At 30.3% G+C, this 27,531-nt stretch overlaps 2 protein-coding genes across 2 annotated transcripts in view; both read right to left on the minus strand.

Moving 5' to 3' along the window:
- The window catches only part of LOC122505686, a 654,464-nt gene that overhangs the window by 76,910 nt on the left and 550,023 nt on the right, over positions 1-27,531 (minus strand). The gene's annotated exons all lie outside the window — the stretch shown is intronic.
- Positions 1,498-2,427, minus strand: LOC122505689. The gene is made up of 2 exons (XM_043617471.1): positions 1,941-2,427; positions 1,498-1,788 (listed from the first exon to the last, which is right to left on the minus strand). Exons 1-2 carry the CDS (start codon positions 2,235-2,237, stop codon positions 1,714-1,716), a joined length of 372 nt encoding a protein of 123 aa, XP_043473406.1. The 5' UTR covers positions 2,238-2,427; the 3' UTR covers positions 1,498-1,713.

The following is a 27,531-nucleotide window of genomic DNA, read 5'->3' on the forward strand; positions in this document are numbered from 1 at the left end:
GAATGAGAATTTTTTATAGGCATTAACGTGTAATTTTTTTATAGAAAATTCAATTCGTCAAACTTAGATTAAAAAAATTAAAAAATTTTTAAACAATCTTATTAACAGAAAAATAATTTTTAAAATATAAACATAGGTTTTTATTAAATTAAGATTTAATTTAAGGTTACATTAAGGTTTTATTTTGTGTGTTAAAGGACCAGGAGTGGGCGCGCAACGCGCGCCCTTTTGGTTCTAGTTTAACTAAAACAGTGAAAGCTGTTGTTAAGATTTTCATTGTTCCACGTAAACCTTTTTTTCCTTGTATGAGTAAAATAAGATGAAAATTCATATTATATATTTTTTTACCTCTTGTAACTGTTGACAGATTTCGTTAAGATTGATTTTCTTATTTATTTCTTTGAGACGCATCTCTTTCTGACGAATAGCTTCTCTTAAATACTTTTGCTGTCGAATATACAAAATAAACACAATTTGAGTTACACACACTTGAATTCTATTATTTATTCTTGTAATGTTAGACTTAATAAACATGTGTTTCAATTACTTTGTCACTCACTTATGATCTATGTCTAGCATATTTGTTTTATTTCAAACATATTTTTAAAGTTTATTTATTTTACCTCGTTATCGTTCTTTTGAATTTCTTCTTCACTTAATCTGTCCACTGGCCATTTTCGAAAATCTATTACTTTTAAATCTAGACTTTTCCTTCTAGGATCAGTGACAAATACGTTTTTTATTACTTCTGATTTGTAAACAATACTACATAACCCTTTTTTACACATATTTTCTTTGATCATTGATTCTTTTTTTATTAAAAGAAAATAAATTAAACTGCTGAAAGCATGGAGATTATTAAAACACTTCTCCCGTCAGATGCTTTGAAAACATAACCGTATTTTCTAAAGTATAACAATCCTTAAGATGCATCCACAACTTCTATATCGATTAATCGATCTCGATAGTATTTCGATAATACCATACTGGTGTAACGTAAAAACGTAAAAAGTATGTAACAAACCTTTCACGTTAAAATGACTTGTTCATAAACAATTTATTAATAATGTCAAATAATGAAACAACGCATCGTTTTATCTTTAACGTTTGACATATGAGTAAAAAACACAGTAATGAAAAGCATCTCGTCCTATGTAACTTGAATTTTAATTGGGTTCATAATTGGACAGTTTTTGTAAGGGTACAATCACACAGCCCTACCGTGAAGATAAAGAAAAATCAACACAAGAGAGTGAGAGAGTAGACGATGTATAGAGAATTAAATACACAGCGCCACAGTGGCAATGAGATGAAAGAACAGCTGGACTAGTTTTGTTTATTAATATTTTAAAACTAATTTGATATCAAAACACAGTGATAATCATGATTATTTATTTAGGATCAGAAGGATCCAAATTTTTTTTTAATTATTATCATTCTAACGCATGTTTTACTATTTATTGAAATTAATTAATAAGTAAATCAGCATTATGAAAATTAGTAAAATTAGTTTTTTATTACAATAAAATTTAGATTAAACAAATCTATAATAATATTCTACAGATTTAATTTTGTTTAAATGGATGTTGACGGCTACGATGATAACGACTATGATGATGATGATGGCTGCGATGGTGATGTCTACGTCTGTGCTTTCGACAATAGCGTCTCCGCTCGCATCGGTAACATGTCTCTTCTCCTTCTTCTTCTACGTCAGAGACTATTTGCCTCTGGAGTTGATGGTCGTATATCAGAAAGATCATCAGCTTCCACCACACATTGACCAAGCTGAAAGTTAAAGTTTATAATTTGAAACTTTAATATATATATTAAAACAAATATATTTTTAAAAAAATATATGCTTCTCAATAAAATTTGAACAAAATAAAATTTAAATATTTGAACGTTTTGGAAAAAAGTAAGTAATCTAAATAATTTACATTTTTAAAATTATTAAAATCTTCCATAGTCAAGCCCATTGTACGTAGTAGCTCCACAACTTCAACCTGTGTAAAGTCAATATCAATAGCATCAAGATCCCCGTTTTCCATGTTAACGAGGTCCACGTTCTCCTCGTCAGCGAGACGCACTTCTTCCCCGTCAACGAGATTTTCTGTCTGCGTTGATGCATCGCAGACATATACAACATTAGGTTGGACATCAATGAACCCTGGACTCGGAATATCAATCCCCTCATCCTCAGAGACTAAAATGATGGTGTCGACTTGGCTGCTCATAATGGTAGCTGTTGTGGTCTTCTGTTGTGGATACCATGTAGTGCTGTGCTCAGCTTGTGCTCTCCTTTATATAGGTCGATTCCCTCAACCATGGAGGACCATGGTGATTCCCCAATTTCTCACTTCAGAATTACGGTGGCGTTTAAAACTAAATGCGGTAACACATTAAGCGCGTTCCACACTAGATGCACGACACGACGTGCGTGCCCCCTCTTCAATACTAACTTCTCCTACGTGAGGAGGGGAAAGCATTTGGTAGATGGAGCAGAGAGGGCACGCGCGTCGTGTCGTGCATCTAGTGTGGAACGCGCTTTACCGACACTAGGCGCGAAAATTTAAATTCTCTAATAAAATATTTAATTATAAATTAATTTTAAAGTCCCCAACCAAGGGTAGTTCATTTTTCTTCCGACAAAGGGAACTAACACATGGAGCGAAAATTAAAATTCTCTAATAAAATATTTAATGGCAAATTAATTCAAAAGTCCCCAACCAAGGTTAGTTAAAGTTTCTGCCGACAGAGGGAACTAACACTTAACGCGAAAATTCAAATTCACCAAATAAATATTTAATGGTAAATTAATTCAGTCCCCAACCAAGAGTAGCCGAAGTGTCCGATTGGTCGGTAAAACAGATCACTACCTTACCGGCCGAGGTAAATTTACCAAGAGAAATATACCTTACCAACAACTGATAAGTTAGAGGTCTACTTACCGACTAACGGTAATTACCGATCGCAGGTATGCGACAGTGGCGCCATCTAGCGGCAGCCGTTGGAACTATGCGCCAGTAATGGAATAGCTATACTATTGTTTTGAATCGGATCAATTTTCAAAAAAAACTTCCTCCATATTGGATCCGCTATAATGAATTATCCACTTATGTAAACAGCATTAGAATTAAACCAAATTAAATTAATTTTATGCATTTATTTAAAGATTATTTTTAATTCCTTTTACTATTTAGTTATTTTTGTAATTACTATTCTAATAATTATTCTGTTTATTAAATAATATTTCTTTCGAAATTATTAATCGTAATATAATGATGATTCTATCAGTCAGTCGTCAAATAATTAAAATTTTAAGAAGATGTAAATTGGTTTTGACCAGAATAAAATTAGTTAGTTTTTTGGTGTAATAAATGTGTTTTTTTCTCTTGCTGGTCTAAAATTATATATTTGTTTTTAAAAAAATGACATGAGAACAACTTATGCTGTTTTTGAAATCATATTTAAACTAACTGTAAAAATGTGCAATTTTATGACGTGCAATCTTATGACGTGCAACTTAAATTTTAATTTAGTTGCTAATATTGACTATTTAGTCAAAAAAATATGACTGTTAAAACAGATTTCACTGATTGTAAAAAAATTCATACTGAGGAGGTCTTTCTTTGAAGGACGAAAGCTTTATTATTGACATAGACGTTGTTCTCATGTCATTTTTTTAAAAACAAATATATAATTTTAGACCAACAAGAGAAAAAAACACATTTATTACACCAAAAAACTAATTAAAATTTTTAATTGAAAGTAAAAATCACTCCGACTCAAGGTTACTCGGAGTGAAGTCAACCTTGTCTCAGAGTGATAAAAAAGGTATTTTTTATTTTGTTATTAGATGCAAATTGTGGAAGTTGTGATTTTTTTATAATTTAACTTCTTCAGAAGCAAAAGATTTTGAAACAATTTCTTCTCTAATACTTTTAGAAGATAAGAAAAAATGTATGGTATGAAATGCATTCAATTTTTCTAAAGTTTTTAGATATTTAATAAAAAATAATGTATCTGCAATGAAAGTAGGGGAGACTAGGTGCAGTTGTTACAATGTTGATAAAAACAGTTACTGTGATTAGAATTTAACTCCAATTTGTTTAGTGAAACGATTAAATCAAAGGTATATTTTCTAGTTTTAAAAGGCCATAATTGATTTAGCTCTATATCTATTATTTAATTAACTGGAATCATTTGAGTGACAGCGTGTAAATTGTAACAACTGCACAAAGTGAATGTCGGTTGTCACAATACCAAAAATCATCTATAAAATTTCTAAATTGAAGACAAATAATTTTTTATAACCATTTTTATTAATTATTTATTTATAATTTTTTGCTCAACTTAATAGTACGTGACACTTTCATAGAGATGGCAGCATTAATATTGTTTCGAAATGAAAGAAACTTAAAAAAGTTTTTTTTCATTAATTTTGAAGACGAATTTAGAAAAACCATGCAATTTTTCAAAAAAAATAAGTGTGATTACATTTTTGACAAATATTTTACATTTCAAACGAATCTGCTGAATTTTGGAAAAAATATCGATTCTCATTATTACTTGTAACAACTGCACAACAGGTACATTTTTTACAATAAAACACTTTATTAAAAAAGTATACAGTAAAGGTGGACAACCAAGGCAGTTTTTTAAAGCTTAATCCTCATAGAAGGGTCAGAATTTCTCAAACGGATCACCTAAAACTAAAAAATGTTCTTTTTTAACCAAAATAGTTTTTTTTGACTCTTAATATGGTTAAGAAGAATCCCTGAAAATATTAAGCCAAAAAAAAATTTTTTTGTAAAAGTTATTAACAATTGAATTTTTTAGTACTGCTAAATTAACAAATTTTTTTCTCGAGTTCTAGTTGACGGATTTTAAAATTAAAATATGGATTTTTTTCGTCTTGAATTGCACTATTTGAATATATTTTTTGTTTTTAAATTTTTTTATTTTTTATAATTTTTTATATAATTTGTTTATAAAATGTAAATAAACAAATATGTTCTTCACGTCCTAACAAAATAATTAAAATTGTATTCTATTCCTTGAATGTCTCCGAGTGTAAAACCGTTTTGAAAAAGAATGAGCCTCAATTAGAAAAAAAGTTATTAATTAAAAACTGCAGCCGTGTAGGGCTTTATATGATGTTAAACTCGACCCGCGCGCATTGGCATTTTTTTCAAAATTGTCTGTAACCTACAAATTTTATCGGATTTTCATGGGCTTGGTCTTAAATTAAAGGGGATAAAATTTCTAAGAGATCCCACTAAAACAATTTTTGAATTTTAAATTGTTTATATTTTTTTTGTTACTCAAAGTTAACAATTTACAATATTTTTAGAAAAAATCATGTTTACTTTTTAATTTTTTCATTGCAGATGATTGGAATCAATTTTAATTAGTCCAGCATGACCACCAGACAAATAATAATGTATAATACAATTTATTTAAATTGTTGCAAACAATTAATTAATTAATAAATAGATAACTGTGGTTCTTTTTTATAAACAAAATTTTTTTTCAGACATATTTATATTTATTTAAGTAATCTATGTCGATTTTGATAAAAAATTATTTTATATTTAATAATTACTATTGTTATTAACAATCATATAGACAACAATCTAGTTATCAATAATCAAGTAGAGCTTTACATGACTTTAAACTCGTTAAAATAAGAAAAATAATTTTTCTTTTTGCAGAAATAAGCCATTTATTTGTTTAAAAAGTAACTAGTTTGTTTCCAACAAATGTAATTGTTTATGCTAAAAAATTTTTGAAGTTTTTGAAAGAATGTACATATTATATAGACATTTTATGTTTAAAAAATGCCTAAAATGTTTACAAATGTCAAAGAAACTAGATTATTGTTCATATAAATGTTAATAACAATAGTAATTATTAAATTCAAAATAAATTTTTACCAAAATCGACATAGATTACTTAAATAAATATAAATTTGTCTGAAAAAAAAATTTTGTTTATAAAAAAGAACCAAAGTTATGTATTTGTTAATTAACATTGTTTGCAACAATTTAAATAAATTGCATTATACATTATTATTTGTCTGGTGGTCATGCTGGACTAATTAAAATTGATTCCAATCATCTGCAATAAAAAAATAAAAAAGTAAACATGATTTTATCTAAAAATATTGTAAATTGTTAACTTTGAGTACCAAAAAAATTATAAACAATTTAAAATTCAAAAATTGGTTTAGTGGGATCTCTTAGAAATTTTATCCCCTTTAATTTAAGATCAAGCCCATGAAAATCCGATAAAATTTGTAGGTTACAGACAATTTTGAAAAAATGCCAATGCGCGCGGGTCGAGTTTAACATCATATAAAGCCCTCAACGGCTGCAGTTTTTAATTAATAACTTTTTTTCTAATTGAGACTCATTTTTTTTCGAAACGGTTTTTCACTCGGAGACATTTAAGGAATAGAATACAATTTTAATTATTTTGTTAGGACGTGAAGAACATATTTGTTTATTTACATTTTATAAACAAATTATATAAAAAATTATAAAAAATAAAAAAATTTAAAAACAAAAAATATATTCAAATAGTGCAATTCAAGACGAAAAAAATCCATATTTTAATTTTAAAATCCGTCAACTAGAACTCGAGAAAAAATTTGTTAATTTAGCAGTACTAAAAAATTCAATTGTTAATAACTTTAACAAAAAAATTTTTTTTGGCTTAATATTTTCAGGGATTCTTCTTAACCATATTAAGAGTCAAAAAAAACTATTTTGGTTCAAAAAGAAAAATTTTTAGTTTTAGGTGATCCGTTTGAGAAATTCTGACCCAGAATTGATATTAAAAAAATTTATTTTGTTAAGTATAAAGGTCTATTAATTATTTAAAAAATATCAGACAGAGAAATATTTACTTTTGGGTCTAAAAACCAATGTGCCTATTTTTTATTTGTAAAGCTTGCATATAATTTTTAAACATATTGCAGTAACTTCGTACATAAAAACTAAACATTTTTCTCTTTGGAACACCATCCCTATAACTAACTGTTTCTGAGATATTCCATTTGTAACAACTGCACACTGTAACAACCGCACCTAGTCTCCCCTATATCTGAAAAATTTGAATTAATTCGAAAAAGTGACCTATCTCAAAATCGAAGTGACCTTGTTGAGACAAGATCAAAATTAGTAAATATTACCGAAAGTTGACAATCATTTGTATTCAAGGTGTAAATTGATAAAATTTCAATACGCGAAAAATTTTGAAATTTTTAGAAAAATATTTAATTTAAAATTTTCTATTTACTTTCGTGAATAATATTTGTATGTCTGATGTACTGACAAGAATCGAGCTTGGGAAAACTCAAAAGAAAAGATACCCAAAGAATTCTAAACCTCGGGGAATTTTCATGAAAGTTCTTCAGATTCCTATATATATATATATATACATACAGAATAGAGGGTGTACAAATAAAATTCTTGGTGAATTTTTCAAGTGTAATATAAAAGGCTCTTGAATCTAAATGATAAAGATATTTGCTTTCCTAATAATATTATTCCTTTAATACAATCAAAGACTTATATAATTCCTGATAAAGAGAGGAAAATATTTTTAGCCCTTTTGAAAATGAAAAGAATTGCTCGCGCGTCAATTTATACCTGATATATATTCTTTCTTTCCATTACGTATTACTTTTATTATTTTCTAACTGACATATTGATTGTATAGCCATAAACAATGTTATTTTAAAAAATATATCGCTTTTTATCAATTATATTAACAACTAGCTGTCGTACCCGTCTTCGACGGGTTTTAGTTTCTACAAATACATTCAATAGTGTGTCGACCAGTCTCGAAAAATGGGAAATAGCGGGGAATTTAATTTGACCGGAAAAAATAATATTTAGCTACCATTAACTATTTCATTAGAAAAATATTACTATTTTAAATCAGTGATTGACTTTTTACCATCAAATAATTTATTTTTAATTAATTAAAATGCAGAAAACAATGTTTTGTCAATTATTTGTAGAAATTTAATTATTGTATTATAAGTTAATCCAAAATTTTCACCAGTTTTTAGAGTAAAGTAAAATTCGAACTAATTGTATCATAATTGCTAAAATCTAAAATAAGACCTATATTGCAGGCTGAATTCACAGTTTTTCCCGATTAAATTAAATTCCTGCATATTTCCCGTTTTTTCCAGTTGGTAGAACCCCTGTTAAAAGTACTAGTAAAAACAAAAACCCGTCGAAGAGTATTTTCATAAAATAAGTGAATTTTTATAGCCATTTGTAGTTTTATTTATTGTTAATTCTTATCAAGAAAATTTATATTTGATGAGAAAAGATACACCTGGAAAAATTTGGACAAAGCTGGGAAAAACCGGATAGTTTGTTAAACAAAAATAATAATAGACACCCTGTTTAACTTTTGCCTTTATAATGCTCAAAACATCCCTAAAAGTTAAATCTAGAATTAAAATAACCAAACTTTTTACTATCTAAGTTTTTTCCCAGTAGCATAATGTACTATAGTATCGTATCACATATTCTTGAATTCCTGCAGTATCAATTTTATCATAAGAATCTCCATTTTTAATATTTTCGAAATTTTTGCAATTGAGTACTCCTAATAAAGTCGGCTGTAGACGCAAATTAGGTTAATATATAGAAAATTTCTAAAGTAGAATGGTTATGCTTAATCCAAAAAAGTATTTCTCGGGGACTCTTGTCGAAGTGCGTAAGGCCAATAGGGCAGGAGAATAAACAATAAAAATATTTAATTACAGAAAGTTTAAAAAATATACATTCAAAAATATAAAATTTGGAAATTTTCCATTTTTTTAATTTTTTGAAAAAATTGAATACCTCCCGTTCTAATTAATATATTTAAAATCTGCAAATTTATTGCTTATATATATCTTACAAAAGTCATAACTGATTAATTTACAGCAATCTGTCAAAATTTAAAAAAAAATTTGAATTTTTTGGAAAATTCATAATTTTTTTTCATATTAATATTATTTTTTATTCAATTTATTTTTATATATCTTTAAAATTATTTATATTATTAATAAATTAAAAAATTTATGCCAATCTGCAAAAATTGAAAAAAAAATTTTTTTTGAATTTTTTGAAAAATTCATAACTTTTGTTCAGCTCAATATTTTTTCATCAAATATAGCTAATATTTTAAGTTAGACCAATACCTGAAAGATTGCCAAATTTTACTTCAATCGGTCAAGACGTTTTCAAGTTATACGCGAACAAAATTTTGCGGACATACATACATACATACATACACACATACATACATACATACATACAGGCAGGAAATTTTCTATTACCATTTTTGGATTCTCCGTTGTTCAAATAAATAAATTATGCTAGAAAAAATTAATTTCGTGCAATGTACAGAAAAAAGTCTGATTTTATTAATATAGATAGATAGATTATAATTGTTATACTTGAAATATTTAATGATAGTTTCAACACTCTACTATTATATATCTGAAACCAACATCTCTCAGTAAGTTCGTCACGACCAGTGAGCAATTCGCGTTCGAATAGAAAAATTTTCTACTTCCTTAGGCTGGAGTCCCATGGTAGCGTTTTGTAACTAGGCAATGAGTGCAAATAGAGCAAACCTATATCTGTATTTCTCTTACACTCATGGCCTAGTTACAAAACGCAACGCAAAACGCTGTCATGGGACTCCAGCCTTATCGTTTAAAAGTATGTATCTCTTTATCTCTCTTCTTTTTCCCCTACTGGATATTTACGGTTCCGTCCGATTCCAAGTTACCATGATAATTACTAGTCCTGTAAACCCGTCTATAACTTATGAAATGATGACATAGAAGATTGTTAAGGAGAAAGTCTTATAAAATCGCTGACAATGTTGAAAAAAGAATGCAATTAAACCCTTTGCCAAATACAATAAAACAATTTTTATTATTAATTTTGGTTCCCTGAAAAAAGTTCTAGTTAGGGTATATTTAACACGAAATTCTAGTTAAAAACAGGTTTTCTGGTAATTCCAACCAGAAATTTTTTTCAGTGATTGTCATTCATTCACCATTTTCATTTTTTTTAAATTTGACAATAAAAATTCTGATTCAATGATATTACAATTATCGAGAGTAAACAGTTTTCATCAAAAGTAGCAGCATTTATAAATTTTTTTCGCCATATTGAATTAGCTATTTTATATTTTTCTCAAAATCTTCTAATATAACAAGGATTTTTTAGACGCACTCTTTCTGCTCACCTGGTTCTTTGCGGCAGGGCCGAAGAAGCGGCATATAATATGGGTTCTTACATCTCAATTTTTTAAAATTAAGTACAAGAGTAAATTAAAAGAAATTCAAGTTAAGAGTTAAGAAATGAATACAAAATTATTTTTGTTAATTTACTATTTCTTAATATTTACTTATATATTATTCAATTTTTTAAAAATAAATAAGTATAATGTAAATGTCTCTTCAATTGCCATTTTAATAAAAACAGCAATGTGAAAGCTGAAGAGCAAAAGGGCAGTCATCGATTGCGTCCCGTGAGGGGAAGTAGCCTTCCCCCCACCATGCGGCCAGTAAGCGTCCGGTGGTTGGGGGGGCGATTTACTTTTCGCCGCCAACTCGCTCCCGTATACCTGCTCGGCGTCGAAATCTCGCTCCCGGGCCCTTCCCCCACTCTACCTACTTTCTGGGCACCGTCAGTCAGACATACATGGTATGAACTACTTCTCCCCCCACAAAGATGCAGTCAAATTTCATTGACGCCCTTCCCCTGTCATTTTATTCTCAGATTTCGAAGGAGAATTCTCGTAAAAATCGCAATTATCTTTATAAATAACAAAATTTTTCTCCAAAGTTCAATTATTTTAATAAATGTCAAAAAAATTCTTGTCCTAATTTCAATTATATTCAATAATAACATTTTTTTAAGGAATTCAAATAAAAATGTAGCACTTCTGCTGCTCACCGCGGAGGTCTACAAAAAACTTAGCACCGTTTACTGATAAAAAAATTTTGAAAAACACTTTTTTAAGCCTCAAAACAGGTATAACCCTTTAAGTAAAATTATTCAAAAGTGTAATTCTTATTAAAAAGAATGATTGATTGTCTAAAATTGTATTAAAAATAATATAATAGAAATCCTGTGTAGAATTTTCTTATTTGAAAATAATCGAATTTATGTAAAGAACTGAATACTAGGGGAGGGGATTAAAACTGTTACTATTTAACAAATTTATATTTTTATAGAAAAAGTCATTAACAGTTTTCCTTAATGAGGGTTTGAGGGTCCGAGCGCCCCCGCTGCGAGGGTTGCTCGGGACTCAGTTTCGACTTGATGTGCCGCATGGTGGGGGAAGGCTACTTCCCCTCACGGGACGCAATCGACAATCGCCCGAGCAAAAATATGTAGTCCTTATTAACAGCATGTGACTGTTACAGAAATCAATGTTAATTTTTTCGACCACTTTTCTCTTAAAATATTAAATAAATTAGGCTAGTTTTTTGTGAATAACTCTAAAATATAATAGAGAAAAGCAGTGATGTGCAAAAGTTTTAATAATTCTAAAATAAATTATAAAAAAATACTTTGAAATCAGAAAAGACGAGAAATTGATTAAAAGTGATTTTGAGAACTGATAATTTTAAAGTTATTTTTTAATAAATAATTTAAAAATTATTAAAACTTTTTCACATCACTGCCCTTCTTTATGATATTTTAGAGTTATTCACAAAAAACTAGCCTAATTTATTTAATATTTTAAGAGAAAAGTGGTCGAAAAAATTAACATTGAATTCTGTAACAATCACATGCTGTTAATAGAAATAATGTTCATATGAAGAAATTGTTAATAAAATTAGTGAAACTGAATTTATAAAATTGTACGTAAAACAAGACATAAAAATAAACTTTTTTTTACAAAAGTTTGTATTTGAACAAGAAGGTTTTGAATATGCTAACTTATTTATATATTTAATAATTAACATTGATAATTATGAAATTTTCAATGAATATTAAATCTAAAGTTAAAAAACATTCAGAAGGGCTCCAAGTAAGAACCCATACTATATGTCGCTTCTTCGGCCCTGCCGCAAAGAACCATGTAATCAGCGAGAGTGTAATAAGTGTGTATCACCGCCTAAATTTTAGAAAAACATGCTTGGACATTTTTTTAGATATTTTAAAAACTGTTGAATGGATTTTAAGTTTAAAAGGCTTAAATAAAAGCTGAGACTTCAATGATTGTGTTGCAGGAGTTTTAATTTTTTTCTCTTAATTTTTCTAGACTGTGCAGCCACACAAACATATTACACGAAAATAGAAAATGTAATCAATTATTTTTCAAAATCTCTTAGGTGATAAAATTTCACAAAAATATAATAGTATATTATGCAACAAGGGAGATAAGTCCGAGTTTATGTACCGAGTAGCACAATATTGAAAAACGAGTCGTAGCCAAAAATGCATAAAAAGTAACGATTCCCCCCCTTAACTTCTAAACTATTCAACATACTTGCAACATTTATTGGTAATTGGTAGAATTAAAATAAACAATTAAAAAAATATATTAAAATCATTTGATAAAAAAAATAACTAAAAAAAATTAAAGTATTTTATATCTAATATTGTAAACAATAATAAGTAGAGGAACTAATTTTGAAAATTTTGTTACTCTATTTATTATTGTTTACAATATTAGATATACAATACTTTAATTTTTTTCAGTTATTTTTTTTATCAAATGATTTTAATATATTTTTTTAATTGTTTATTTTAATTCTACCAATTACCGATAAATGTTGCAAGTAGGTATTGTTTTAATATTTGCGTACGGAACCCGCCATTGCAGTGTGAGTTCAACTCGCACTTGTCCAATTTTCAATAATAAAATATGGTAATTTAATTTCGGCAGCAACATTTAGTTGCTGTTAGATCATATTAATATCATGCAAAAATTGTTTTGGATTGTTGTAACAAATTTTATAAACTTGGTTTTTCATTATCTAATTTTGAATATCCAGATTTCTTTGTTTTGTAGTAAACATTTTTAAAAAATGCCTAAATTTTAAATTCATCAACAAATTTTGTTCGACGTGTTGGATTTTTAAATTATGACTTAAAGAATCTCATCTTAGGTCACTTTATTCGTGTCGCGTTACATATGATTGCAGGTATTTAAAGAAGAAATGCTTATGATGTATCTAAACAATTCTAATGTTTGTAAAAATATATTTGAAAGTTTGATAAAAATTCAAAATTTGATACCAAAATTCGTGCAGGTAGGAAAAAACAATTTGTTTGTGATGAAGATGTTACTTTTGGTTATTAAACCCTTGATTACGATTCCAAAGTTATTTCTCCAAAAGCCAAAGTGTCAGATTCAATATGGCGCACATAGGTACTTCAAAAATACAGTATTACCACACAACCGAAAATAAGTGCAGCTTCACTGAGAGAAGTCCGGGAACTAATACGTCCCGTGCGAGGCTTGAGTGATAATTTTGAATGTTCTTATGTGAACCCTCGATCGGGACGTCTCAAGCCCCGATAAAAAACGTGGAACGTCCCGAAGCGGGATTACTTACAACTTTTAGTTTCGGTCACGAGTTGTTCTCTCACATGCGGGAACAATGTTTGACAGACTCGGGGCGTCTGAGCCCTAGATTCGAAACATCTCAAACGCAACAAGAACAGTAGCTTATAGCGACGTCTAGCGGTAACTATTACGCCCTGGACTTCTCTCAGTGTTCACACAAACGTAATAAATACTTTTTCATGTTTCTGTGCAGTCATTTCAAGTGAAAGTATAATTGTTTTAAAAGAAAGAGAAGTTTACAATTTCCTCAGACGCATAATATTGCATACAGGTGAATATGGATATAGAAGAAGACATCTATCATCGACTTTCAGTCGAAAGATGCACTCGTATATAGTATACAGCAAACGTGTTGCCTCGTTTGAATAAACTATCAAAACTTTCTCGTGCGACGTTGGAAACCGATTTTCGATAGTTTCTTGTAGAGGAATTTTATTTCTCTTTCCAGATGTTAGATTCGGCTTTCTACAACTAGACTGATAAATAACATTTTTTGCCAACTTACATCCACTGTTGTTTTTAAGTCTTATAATACTCGTTTCTCTTGTTTGCTGACAGATCCTGCATTATAAAGTTCAAATGGTTTTTAAATTTTTTTCAAAAGAGTTATTATTTAGGGTTTAATTGGTCTTTTGTAAAATTCTTTATAGTGTATTAAAAAAGTGAGTTAATTTCACCGTCTGACACGATTTTTCACACACAAAAAAATCAAACATTTTCGGAAACTAGGACCAAAAAAAATACCCTTGTCTGGCCGTTTTGCTTAATCAAGTCGTTTGTGGCTTCTAGGGGTGAAAACGACCCTTAAATGAAAAGTGACAAGTTATATTTTAAAAATAGATTCAATTTGCCTAAGACTCGTTACTCGGGGTTTTTTGGGGTCGCTGATCACGAATGCGATGTCAGTTTTTCAAAATTCAAAATGGCGGATCCAATATGGCGTCTGTCAAAATAAAAAATTGATCGGATTCGCTTGAAACTTGTTACTTGGGGGTTTTTAGGGTTGCTGATTACAAATCTGATGTCAGTTTTTCAAAATTCAAAATGGCGGATCCAATATGGCGGAAAACTTTTTTAAAAAATGATTTAATTTGCCTGAAACTCGTTGCTTGGAGGTTTTTGAGGTCGCTGATTACAAATCTCATGTCAGTTTTTCAAAATTCAAAATGGCGATCCAATATGACTGACAACTTTTTTAAAAATAGATTCAATTTCCCTTGAAACTCGTTACTCAGGAGTTTTTTGGGGTCGTTGATTACGTATCTTAAGAGTCAAATTTTAAAAATTCAAAATGTCAAAAAACAAAAAAGAATCACACAATTAATTCAAAACTCTTTCAGTTTCATTCTAGACCTGTAATCTGCATTTTGATCCTACATTTTGAATTTTGAAAATCTTACTTAAGATTCGTAATCAGTAGCGATCCCAAAAACCCCCCGAGTAACAAGTTTCAGGGAAATTGAATCTATTTTTAAAAATGTTGACAGCCATATTGGATCCATCATTTTGAATTTTAAAAATCTGACATCGGATTCGTGATCAGTGACTCCAAAAACCCCCGAGTAACAAGTTTCAAGAGAATCCGATCAATTTTTTATTTTGACAGACGCCATATTGGATCCGCCATATTGACGTTTGAAAAACTGACATCGTATTCGTGATCAGCGACCCCAAAAACCCCCGAGTAACGAGTTTTAGGCAAATTGAATCTATTTTTAAAATATAACTTGTCACTTTTCATTTAAGAGTTGTTTTCACCCCTAGAAGCCACAAACAACTTGATCCAGCAAAACCGCCAGACACGGGTATTTTTTTGGTCCTAGTTTCCGAAAATGTTTGATTTTTTTGTGTGTGAAAAGAAAAGTTAAATTTTGTAGGACGGTGTTTTATACAAAATCAAATCATCATTACAGATTTTAACTGAGAAAATTCCCATCCACTTTTCTATTATTTTTCGTTGTTTGAAAAAGTTGAAAAAATTTCTAAGAACATTTTTCGCCTACGAAATAGTTAATTAAAAATGCAGAGAATGAAAATGCTTTATATAGGCAATGTTTCACAATAAGGCTCAAAGATACATTGACACCGAGGAAAATTGCCGTTACTAGGCCAACCTCTGTGTTCTGTTTCACCGCGTTCAGCTTGTTAACATCCCCTGCGCGCTTCCTGCGAGTAAAGCTTTGTACCGTAAAGTCACTTGCCAATATAATTTCCCCCAGTTTCGTGAACACTTCGAAACAAAGTACTTATTAATAGAGAATAACCTTAATTTTCAAAAATTTCTTTCGACAAAAGGACATTATTTTTTAAAATTCCACTGATGTAGAATCTCGATGTAATACCACTGATGATGTGTTGAAAGTTCTTAAATTTCGTAACTGTCATTCCTAATATGTCACTGTAAAACGGAAATCTTATTTTTAAAAAGAAGGGAGTCTTATTATGAGTTACAACATTTTTAAGACAGTCTTTATTGATTTTCATAATAGATTTTTAATTTGCTGAATTTAAGACAATTATCTAATAAAATTATTAACTTTGTGCTGTTCTTTGAAAAATCAGATATACATATATAGAAACAATTTATTTTCATTCAAATTTATGACTTCAGATAATTAATTGACTCTTGTCAATTAATTTCAAGCTCATCTCAAAATAAGATTTAATATTTATTGTGGTACAAGGGCCCCGTGTAGAAATAGTTGAAGTTTGGTAGGTTTCTAGGGCAAAATATGGGAAACTGATTTGGCCCTTGCATTTTCAGTGACACTCGAAACTTGTTAAAATTTTGAAAGGGAAAATATAGCGAGAGCCTTACGAGGACTCTACGATGTTCTATAGAAAACTTTTATTTGACAATCATTATTTTAGGTTAATTTGGATATATTATTTAATATAAATAACAACATTAATAAATCGGATACTCTATTTAGTATTATAAACTTTAAAAAAAGCAACATATAAATTAAAAATTTAAAAGTTATTGCAAATATGATTAGTAATCATTTTGAAAGCATTAAAAAATACTTTTATCAATGATTACATAAATTGGTTAAAGTTTGTTATTATTGTATTCTAATACATAGATGTATAACAAATATAATAATATTATAAACTAAAAATAAATAATACATCTTGCAATTATGTAAAAACTGGACAAGGTATATCTGGAAAGGTAACGTTTCCAAAAATTTTCAGTGTTAAATAAAAGAATTATTTTTTTCAATCAACCAATCAATCTTAATATTTTCATAGATTTGTTACTGCAAAATAAAAATAAAAAACAAATTAAATTTCGAAACTTTAACTATAAATTGTTTTTCAATATGTGACGTAATATTATTACAATTAAAATTAGAATTTGAAAAAGAAGTCAATATATTTTGTTCATTTGAACGTTCAAATCTCAAAGGACATGAACGATAAATCAAATATATAACCTTAAATTTTTATTTGTCACATGTAACAAGAAAAATTAGTTTTTTAAAAAAGTTCTCACAGGGTCCTCGCAAAGCACTCGCTATAATTTCCCACAAAATATGTTTGTCAATATACACGCGTCACAGAAAATCCGGGGGCCTTACTAGTTCCTTGCATTTTTCTTTATCAGAGATCTAACGAGATCCATACGAGAATCCTACTGAAATTTCTACACGGGGCAGAAATATTTTTTTCAGTGTAATACAAAAATTACTAAATGTTAATTAAAATTTACTTTTTCGGAAATACTCTTTAAATCTGAATAAGTTACTTACAGCGTAAAAAAGTCTTGGCTACTTCAAAGTTATCTCAAGGCTATCTTAAGGCTGACTTTAACTGGTTTTAGAATAATCGTTTGAATTATTCATATATTAATCAAACTCACCCTCAAAAATTGTTTAAGCGTTTTTCACAACTAAAAATGATTTTGGGCCGATACATAATTCCTCTGACTTTACTAACATGACTTAAGATTGCCCTAAAATGCAGACGAATCTCTATGATCACGAAGATAATAGCTTAAAAGTTTGCGGTCTATGCGGAAGAAAAATAGTTTGCGGTTTTAAAAATTTGATCCTTTTCAAGATTAATAAAGAGGGTGAAATTCTAATTCAGCATCACGTTGACAATTCGTTAAAGTTGGAGAATTTGAAATATCCTTTGGCTTGTGTCATACCTGTCGCAATACCATTAAAGAATGCAAGAAAAAAATAACCAGGAGGCCCCGAATTAAACTGACAAACTATGAAAATATACCGCTGCAGAAATGAAACATGGAATGAAAAAGTACCTTGAGTCAGTGACTCGAGTAAAATAAGTAGAAATTCACTGAAAATCAGTTGAAAATAACTGAAATATCCGTCAGTTTTCAATGATTGGTCAATTAAAAAGATACTGAAAATTTCTGTCACGCATATTGAAAACTTCAGTTATTTTTTAATTGGCCAATCAGCGAAAAATGACTGAAATTTCAATCATTTTCAACTGATTTTCAGTGAAATTCCACTAATTCAAATTGCGAGAATAGTCACTGAAAATCAATCAAATTTCACTGATTCAGTTATAGAGAGTTCACTACTCAGAAATTGGATATTTTTCAAAAAAATTTGGGATTACATTCAAATAAAATGAGAAATTAGGAGAATTTAATTCGTTACAACGCTGGAAAAACGTAATTCTCAAGAATTATAGAAATCACGGGATTAAAAAGGCAAAATTTTAAAATACATATATAAAGTAGGTAGTCACGTCTTTGATGTTGAAGGGGTCAATGCGAAAAAAATGGGCCAATCATGAATGCCGATTGCGAATAATTACTAGAAGCTGTCGTATATCATACATTGTTAAAAACCTGTTAATAACCCTGGCAAGAAATCACACCTTTTTTCAGTAGCGTACACCAACCTGCACCAATCAGAGTACGACTTTGAAATTGTGACGTCATTCTCGATTTAACGAACAAGAACCGAACCGACCGCTAAATCGAGTTTCTGGTGTGTTCACACTTTTTGAGATTGAAAGTATATAACACAGGACCACAAAGGGAAATTGAGGTGGACATGCTCTAAGCATAGGTGACCTTTATGTTTTTGGAGTCGCTGATTACGATGCCAGTGTCAGTATGACCCCATCACGTCAGCATCAAGGTCAACTCAAGGTCAAACATCTCATTTTGCAATATTTGATTTTTCCGTCCCGGATTCGGAAAGAGCCGAAAATTTTACGTCCGAATACGTTTAGACCATTTTTATGAACCAACCTTTAAAGGTCAATTGAAGGTCATCTTGGTCTGGTGTTAAAAAAATTAAGTATTTCGAATTAAGGTTTTTGACCTTGATTTGACCTTTACGCTGACGTAATGGAGTCATATGGATACCTGGATCGTAATCAGCAACCCCAAAAACATAAAAAGCAATTTGTTTTAAAATCCATTCCTAGCTTACTTTCCAGACAAGAGAATAAAATCAAAATTTGACCTTCTAGATGACCTACAATTTACCTTGAAAGGTTGGTTCATAAAAATGGTCAAAACGTATTCGGATGAAAAATTCTCCGCTCTTTCCGAATCCAGGCTAAAAAAATTAAATATTGCAAAATGAGGTGTTCGACCTTGAATTGATCTTGATGATGACGTGATGGGGTTATACGGACACCGGCATCGTAATCAGCGACCCAAACAACATAAAGATCACCTATGCTTAGAACATGTCCAGCTAATTTCCCTTTGAGGTCCTGTGTAATTTTCAATCTTCCGGTGTAAAGTTGGAGTTCGTTTTTTAAGAGTGTATATAAGGAGCTGTATCGAAGAACTCGCTCGACGCGCGAGAAAAAGGAATAATACCAGTCAGGTAGCAGTGAACGACCCAGATGCCCTCACTGCTCACTCCAGTGTTTTTTTTAAATTTCAATGTCAGTGTTTACTAGAGATGAACGTATGAAGTTGATTCGAATGATGTTCCTACACCGGCCATAAGATCAAAATATTTCGAAGGAAGTAGAACTGGTAAAAGCGTTGTTGCCTAGTGTATAAAAGATCATTATCATTTGCATAGTACCTAACATTAAAGGAAGCTATACGGTAACCTTTTTAACTTATGTAAATTGATAAATTTGAGCAATGTGCATGTCATCTGAAGATGTTATTAACTATAAACGGTCAACAAACAAACCTATTTTTGAAGAAAATGATGATCTCAAAGTGCTTGAGATTAGCATAGCTCTCCTGGAAAGGATAGGTTCCACTACAAAGACGTGAAACTGCACCCACAAGGCCTAAAAAACTAAAAGTAGTGCCAAAATACTTATCAGGGTGAAATATTCGAGGGCAACGCTTGCAGAAAATTATTAAAGCATGCTGACCAATTCTATGACAAAGGAATTTTTCAATTTCTTCTGGCGTTTGAAAGATCAGGAAAAAACCTTCCGAAAGCATATAGGACAACATTTTCTCACATTGTTACGTAATAGCAATGATTTTTTGAAAAATCTACTGATGAAACTGGACCAAAATTTTCAACCCCCTCCACCTCGTACATTTTTTAATAAATTTTTATAATATTTTGTGGTTTAAGTAATCACTAATAGTGCTAAAGTTTGTGGAAATATTAGTCGGATTAGAAAACTTACTTTTGAGATTGATACACTTGAGAAAATTTGCCTCATATATGGGCAATTCTCTGGAACCTTTAACTTTTGACTTGAAAAAAAAAATTTACTAGCACATTAATAAAAATTTGTATATAAATTAAAATTAGCATTTAGAATTTATTTTTGCAGTTAAAAATGTAATATTTCGAAGGTCTCATATATTTTTATTCTTTTTTAATAAGACGATTTTTTACAGGTTAAAATCTATTGTTTTCGATTGTTTTGGATTTAAATATTTTGGTTGTCTTTATTTTTTTATAATATTTATTATTTATTTTTTAATATTCTCTATTAGAGTTATATTAAATTTAAATTAAATTGGTCAAATTTAAATATTTTAATAAAAATTAGTGAATTTAATTATTATTTATTTATTTAATTAAATTTATCTTAATTGTAATATTTTTTCTAGATAACCTTAATAATTTCCTTCTCTGATGCAAGTTTTTCAAATTGTATTCTGCTTCTTTTTCCCTTTTTTTCCTTCTTTTTTCCCTCATTTGTTCTGCTTTTTATTCTAAATTTCTTTCATTGACCTCATTATTTTTAACTTTACGAATTACATATTTCTATTTTGAACTTTAAAAACAAAACGGTCAATAGTGAAGTTATCAATTTATCACACTGACAACCTTGAAATCCTAAGTTATTGCGACAAAAAATTAGTTTTTTACGGTCCTGACAATTTCGGTCCTGACATTTTCACGTGTACCTCCTTGTATCTCGATAATTATTGAAAATTTTAAGGCGTGCTTTTACACACAAGTAAAAAATATAATTGTGCGAATGTGCGTACAGGTTTGATAAATTTTTATAGTTTTGTTTAATTGTGCCGAATCATTTACGGTCCTGACATAACCAGGTTCTTTGTCGAATTCAAGAACAATATTCTTCAACAATTTCAATATAAATTATTGCACATAAAAATTTCAACTGGCCACAGTTTTAGTAAGTTTTAAGCTTTCATTCTATGTATTGTTGAATTCATTTTATTAAGGCACTCTTGAATAACATCTCTAAAATATAATTTATTTTAATAAATTTAATGAATTAAAAATAATATTCAATGCGTTTAATTCTGCGCGTTTGAGTCAGTTGCTGCGCATTAGTTGCTGCGCGAATTTAATTCCTGTGGGTCAGTTTCTGCGCATAATTTCGTGTTTATGTCGCTTGCTGGGTGTAAAATCATGATACCTCGGATTAGCGTTGAAAAACATGATACCTCGGTTTTGATTTGAAAAACATGACATATCGTCGTTTGGTTTGAAGAACATGACACGTCGAAAACAAAAAATTTTTATTCAAATTTTGGTTGGTACCACTGACCGCGAAATTTAAAATGTGTCAAATATTTGAAACTTATATGAAATAAATAATTTCGCTTCATAATATGTCAGGTCGAAGGAGAATAAGGTAAAATAATTTTTTATAACAACAGTTACAATTCATAAAAATATCAATTCGAGAAATGCAAGTTAGCGAAACAACAATTACCAAAAATAACAACTCATAACAAAACAATTTCGCAAAAATTAACAATTAGCAGAAGCATCTATCAATTCTTTAGACTGTTAATGCGAAGAAAGCAAGTTTGCAAAAATAACAGTGAAAAAATTAATATTTTGTAAGAATGGAAATTTGCAAAAATGACAATTTACAAAATAACAATTGGCGAAAATAACAATTCTGTGACTTCCAATTCGCTATAAATCAAACTCTTTAAATTTAGACTTGAAATTCCACATAGAACTGAATGTATCCCCGATTCAAATTAAACTTAGCTTGATGATTTTTAATTTGACATGTCAAGTAGAATGTAGTATTCGAGAATCCAAATTGAACCAAGTAGATACTTAAACTTAATTTTTGTATTTGGAATTGCAAGCTGATACTTTTAGTATGTGCGAACTTGGAAATGCAAGTAGAAATTATAAGATTAGAAATCCATGTTAAAACAAGTCGAAACAAAAATTGAAGAGGACAATCCAGAATAAATCCATTTCAATTTTATATTGGATATTCATTTCAGTTACATAAATCGGATTTCGAAGTTAAAACCAGTAGACACCAGTAGATCCATGTTCAATTTCTACTAGTCTCAACTGGTTCTTTAATATAGGGAATTAAAATAAATTTCATGTCGTGAAATATTTAAAATTATACACGGAAAAAAAAAGTTCACGAATCTCTCGTGAACTAGTATATCACTTTTGGATGGGACACAAAATTCTTGAAAATCAACAAACACAGTTCGTCAAAATTTCATCAACTCCTTCACTAGAAACATAGTACGGTTTCCGAACTTTTCGTCAAAGTTAACGAAAAATTCGTGAACTTTTAAAAAATGCTAAAAACAAGAAAAAATAATTTTTAGACACTACTTTTTTATAGTATTTCACTTAGGGCCGTCCATAAACCACGTAGCCCCATTTTTTGGGAATTTTGACCCCCCCCCCCTCCCCCATGTAGTACGCTATTACATGTATTAGCGCCATTTTTTCCTCTTGTCGTAGTCAATTGATTGACCCCCCCTCCCCCTCAAGAGGCTACGTGGTTTATGGATGGCCCCTTAATTTGATAACTTGACGCCTATTACGCACCCAACTACACAGAATACACAATTTTATCGCCATTAAAATTCGTAATTCGCTTCATGGGATTCGAACCTAGTACCTATACCCTATAACATAATATTTCTAACAACTAACCGCCACGGCTAAATCTAGATACACTGTCCTTCGACAAACGAAACGATTAGCTTTGTCTGCTGTAAAACTCAGGACCGTGCAAAGTAGAAAAAGGCCCTAATCTTAACTTTTAATTCATTTTATGAATTATTTGTTTCACAAAGGAAATTAGCAAACAAAAATATTCACTAAGTAATAAAAAACACTGATTCTAAATAATAACTTTCATCAAAGAATTTGCCCGAATGTAAACACCGATGACACCGACTGAATGATGAATGCTTGATCAGCCATATTTGATGCGCATTACGAACTGCGCATACTACTGAAACTCGCGAGTTCACGATTTTTTCGTCAACTTGTACCTCTACTTTTGACGAACTACTCTTCATTAACAGTTCATCAAAAATTCATTAACTTTGTTTCAGTTTTTCGTTGACGTTCGCCATTTCTAATCAAAAGTGAATGAAAATTTTGAAATTTTGTGTCCCATCCAAAAGTGATATACTAGTTCACGAGAGATTCGTGAACTTTTTTTTCCGTGTATGAGTAAAGTGCAAGATTTTACTTTGATTTTAATCTCTTATCATATATTTTTTAAAAATGTAATATAACAAATCATTTTAAATTTCGCGGTCAGTGGTACCAAACAAAATTTCAATAAAAAATTTTTGGTTCGACGTGTCATGTTCTTCAAACCAAACGACGATATGTCATGTTTTTCAAATCAAATCCGTGGTATCATGTTTTTCAACGCTAATCCGAGGTATCATGATTTTACACCCAGCAAGCGATGTGTATAATACCGCAAACTACTATGAAATCAAAATGGGACAATGATTTTAATCAATGTTTAATTGAATAGAATATAAATTTATTAAAAATAAATATATATCATATATTAACAAAAGTAACAAATAATTTCTGAATTATCACATTTTTAAAACATTTAGTTAACACTTAATAACAGAATTCTTCCTTAATTAATTTATGTATTTATTAAATTTTATTTAGTTTTTCCTCCATAATCTTCATTTTTTCTTTCATTTTCATAATTTTTTCTTGCTCTTTTTCAAAATAGATAGTCTATTGTAACCAGTCTTAGTTGATTTTCTGAGGGCGCAGAAATTAAATCAAGCCCAAATTCTGTGTTAATTACTACTCTTAAAAATAAAATATAATAACAGACAAAAATAAAGTAAAGTTTAATTTTTCTTTTAAAACAAGGTTTTCTTTATCTCAAATCATCATAATAATAACCACTTTAAGTCTAAAAACAATAATAAAGCCTTTTTTATGTAGGTATTTTTGCACCGCCAGCAAAGTTAGCAATGAAAATAAATAAAACCTTGAACACGTCAACTTTTAATTAAAATAAAATACATAAATATTATGTTTTGGTATATACTTCCTATATCTATTTTAAAACTTACATCGTTAAGTAATTTTTTAAAAAAATTTCAAAATTATTTGTGCCCTGAACAAATGTATTCACTTAAATTATTAAAATGCCGCAGAAACTGAAGCACCCGCAGCAATTGACGCACTTACCCTAATTGCATAATAAATATAAGACACCTAAAGGTTAAAGGTTCCAGAGAATTGCCCATATATGTTTATATTGTGGGTGTAGTATGTGTATTCAGTACAGCTGCGGGAGGAGTGAGAGGGTTCCCAATCGATAGACCCATAAGAGGTCATTTATCGAAACATGTGATTGATATTCAACGCACAATGTAACTGTTTACAGCATAAACTGCTTTAACAATGCGACACTTGATTTTGTTCAACGTTCAAGTGCTGTAATAATTTGCATTCCATTCCATACAGATACGAATGACTTATCCTGATTTGCGTATATACAAGAGAGGGTGTGAAATTGTAGGACTCGGACAAATCTCACCGATTAAGGTTACTCGGTTGCTGCCTGACGCCAATGGCGTAAAGCAGGTCGCTTACATATATTATATGTATATATATGTGCAAACACACAGTCAATTTATATACGTATATTGTTGGCTTTCCATGGAGTGGTGCTTGCTCTGTGCTTCATAGTTTATATACTGTATCGCGGCAAAATGCATAGCTAAAGGCAGCCCAGTCCTTTAGGTCGTGACTAACGTTCGCGGCTGTTCGAGATACTCTCAATGTGTACACGTGCCTACGTGGGTTGCTACTTTTATATAGTTATGTAGTGCATAAAACCCCTCCATTCTCAACTTCCTTTGCGCGCCTCTTCCCACGTTTCCCTCAACTCTCGCACACACATACATTCGTTTGTCTTCTCTTATTATCCTTCCTGTTTATTAGGGAACCAATACACAAGCCTTCTTTCTCTTCTTCCCTGTTCTTTGATCACAATACCCACAAAAGAATTTCTCGTCAATTTTACTATATTTTTATTTTCTAAAATTTAAAGTTTATCAAATTTAGTTGTAAAATTCTGTTCCACCGTCATGTTACAAAGAATGTTCACTGCTCTCCCTAACTGAGTTTATTTCATTTTACTTGCAATACTTTTACATTATTTCGTTATTTATTCAATTATTTATTAGTTTAGTTTATTAACCTTCCATTGACACACTGGGTTATTTTGATTCGAAACATTAAAAATCTAGAACTTTTACATTCGAAAAGTTTTACAAATCTGTTATCTTTTCATTTGAGAAAAAATTAAAAAATACTGAAAATTCTATACATTTAAAACTTCATTATTACATTAAATTGTTTATTTAAAAACCAGTTTCAATAAAGAGCAAACAATTCGCAAACAAACTAAAAGAAAGATAAAGAAAAGTAAATTTTTCAATAGTTTACAATCAAAAACACACCACTAGAAAACAGAAACATCTTATCCATTTTCTAAACAGCAAAATTGTTTCCAAGAGAAAATATTATTAATGTGTCTGTGAATTTAATTTCTTTTATTTCCTTGAAATAGAGGGCATTTATTTTTTATTACGTCAGTGGGGAATGACTTTCATCCCTCCTCTACTTTACACCTCTCTTCCATTTCACTTTGTGGAACTATTTTGCGAATTGTGGAGAGTAATTTCAGCGACACTCTGTGGACATACAGCACTTTCAGAGTCACATTGACCAGTATTTGTATAGGGTGGTTTGCAGGAACAATATATACACACTCTTTCTCTCTCCCCCAAAACACACTATGTGCAACATTTTGTGACTATCTAGTGCTCGTTTCTCTCTGCATCCAATGTTCCTCTATACCCCCGACCTGCCACAGCCCGGAAATAGTTACCCTCCGAAATATCTAGTTTGAGGTTATTCTTCTGCTTTCAAAGCTTTTAATGCTGACACTTATCTGCCCGTTAAATCCCCTCGGACTAATTTTAGGGGCGATTGTCGATTGCGTCCCGTGAGGGGAAGTAGCCTTCCCCCACCATGCGGCACATCAAGTCGAAACTGAGTCGGGCGGTCTACTTTTCGACGCCAACTCGCTCCCGTATACCTGCTCGGCGTCGAAATCTCGCTCCCGGGCCCTTCCCCCACTCTACCTACTTTCCGGGCACCGTCAGTCAGACATACATAGTATGAACTACTTCTCTCCCCACAAAGATGCAGTCAAATTTTCTACTCTCCCCTCCCCTAGTATTCAGTTCTTTACATAAATTCGATTATTTTCAAATAAGAAAATTCTACACAGGATTTCTATTATATTATTTTTAATACAATTTTAGACAATCAATCATTTTTTTTAATAAGAATTACACTTTTGAATAATTTTACTTAAAGGGTTATACCTGTTTTGAGGCTTAAAAAAGTGTTTTTCAAAATTTTTTTATCAGTAAACGGTGCTAAGTTTTTTGTAGACCTCCGCGGTGAGCAGCAGAAGTGCTACATTTTTATTTGAATTCCTTAAAAAAATGTTATTATTGAATATAATTGAAATTAGGACAAGAATTTGTGGGAGGAGAAGTAGTTCATACCATGTATGTCTGACTGACGGTGCCCAGAAAGTAGGTAGAGTAGGGGAAGGGCCCGGGAGCGAGATTTCGACGCCGAGCAGGTATACGGGAGCGAGTTGGCGGCGAAAAGTAAATCGCCCCCCCAACCACCGGACGCTTACTGGCCGCATGGTGGGGGGAAGGCTACTTCCCCTCACGGGACGCAATCGATGACTGCCCAATTTTAGAAATCAGAGAATGGCATTACGTTATTCGAGGGAAATTGTTTTCCATTTTATCAAATGTTTTTCTATGTAAGTTTCAATTTTATTGGTAACAGTAAAAATTATACAATTACTTTGACCGTGCTCTTTCAAGGACAAAGTTTAAAAATAAGGCCAGATTGATTTCTAGATAGAATATTTTGACTTCTTTCCTAATCCCTTTAAAAAAAATTTAAAGAGCGTTCTTGGAAGGTGTAATTATTGGGTGCTTTTATTTTAGACCCTTTAAAAGTATTTACCTATAATAATTTAAAAATAGAAAATTGGACAATTGCATTTCCGTACAAAGAATATTTTTTATCACTAAAAAGTAGTATTTTACACAATTTTTAAAAACTTACTTATATCCTCTTTATTCTTATTTTTTAATTAAAAAACTTTTTTCACTTCTGATATTTTATATATATT

Source organism: Leptopilina heterotoma, unplaced genomic scaffold (assembly GCF_015476425.1).
Source record: "Leptopilina heterotoma isolate Lh14 unplaced genomic scaffold, ASM1547642v1 Lhet_362, whole genome shotgun sequence".
NCBI classification, from domain to species: domain Eukaryota; kingdom Metazoa; phylum Arthropoda; class Insecta; order Hymenoptera; family Figitidae; genus Leptopilina; species Leptopilina heterotoma.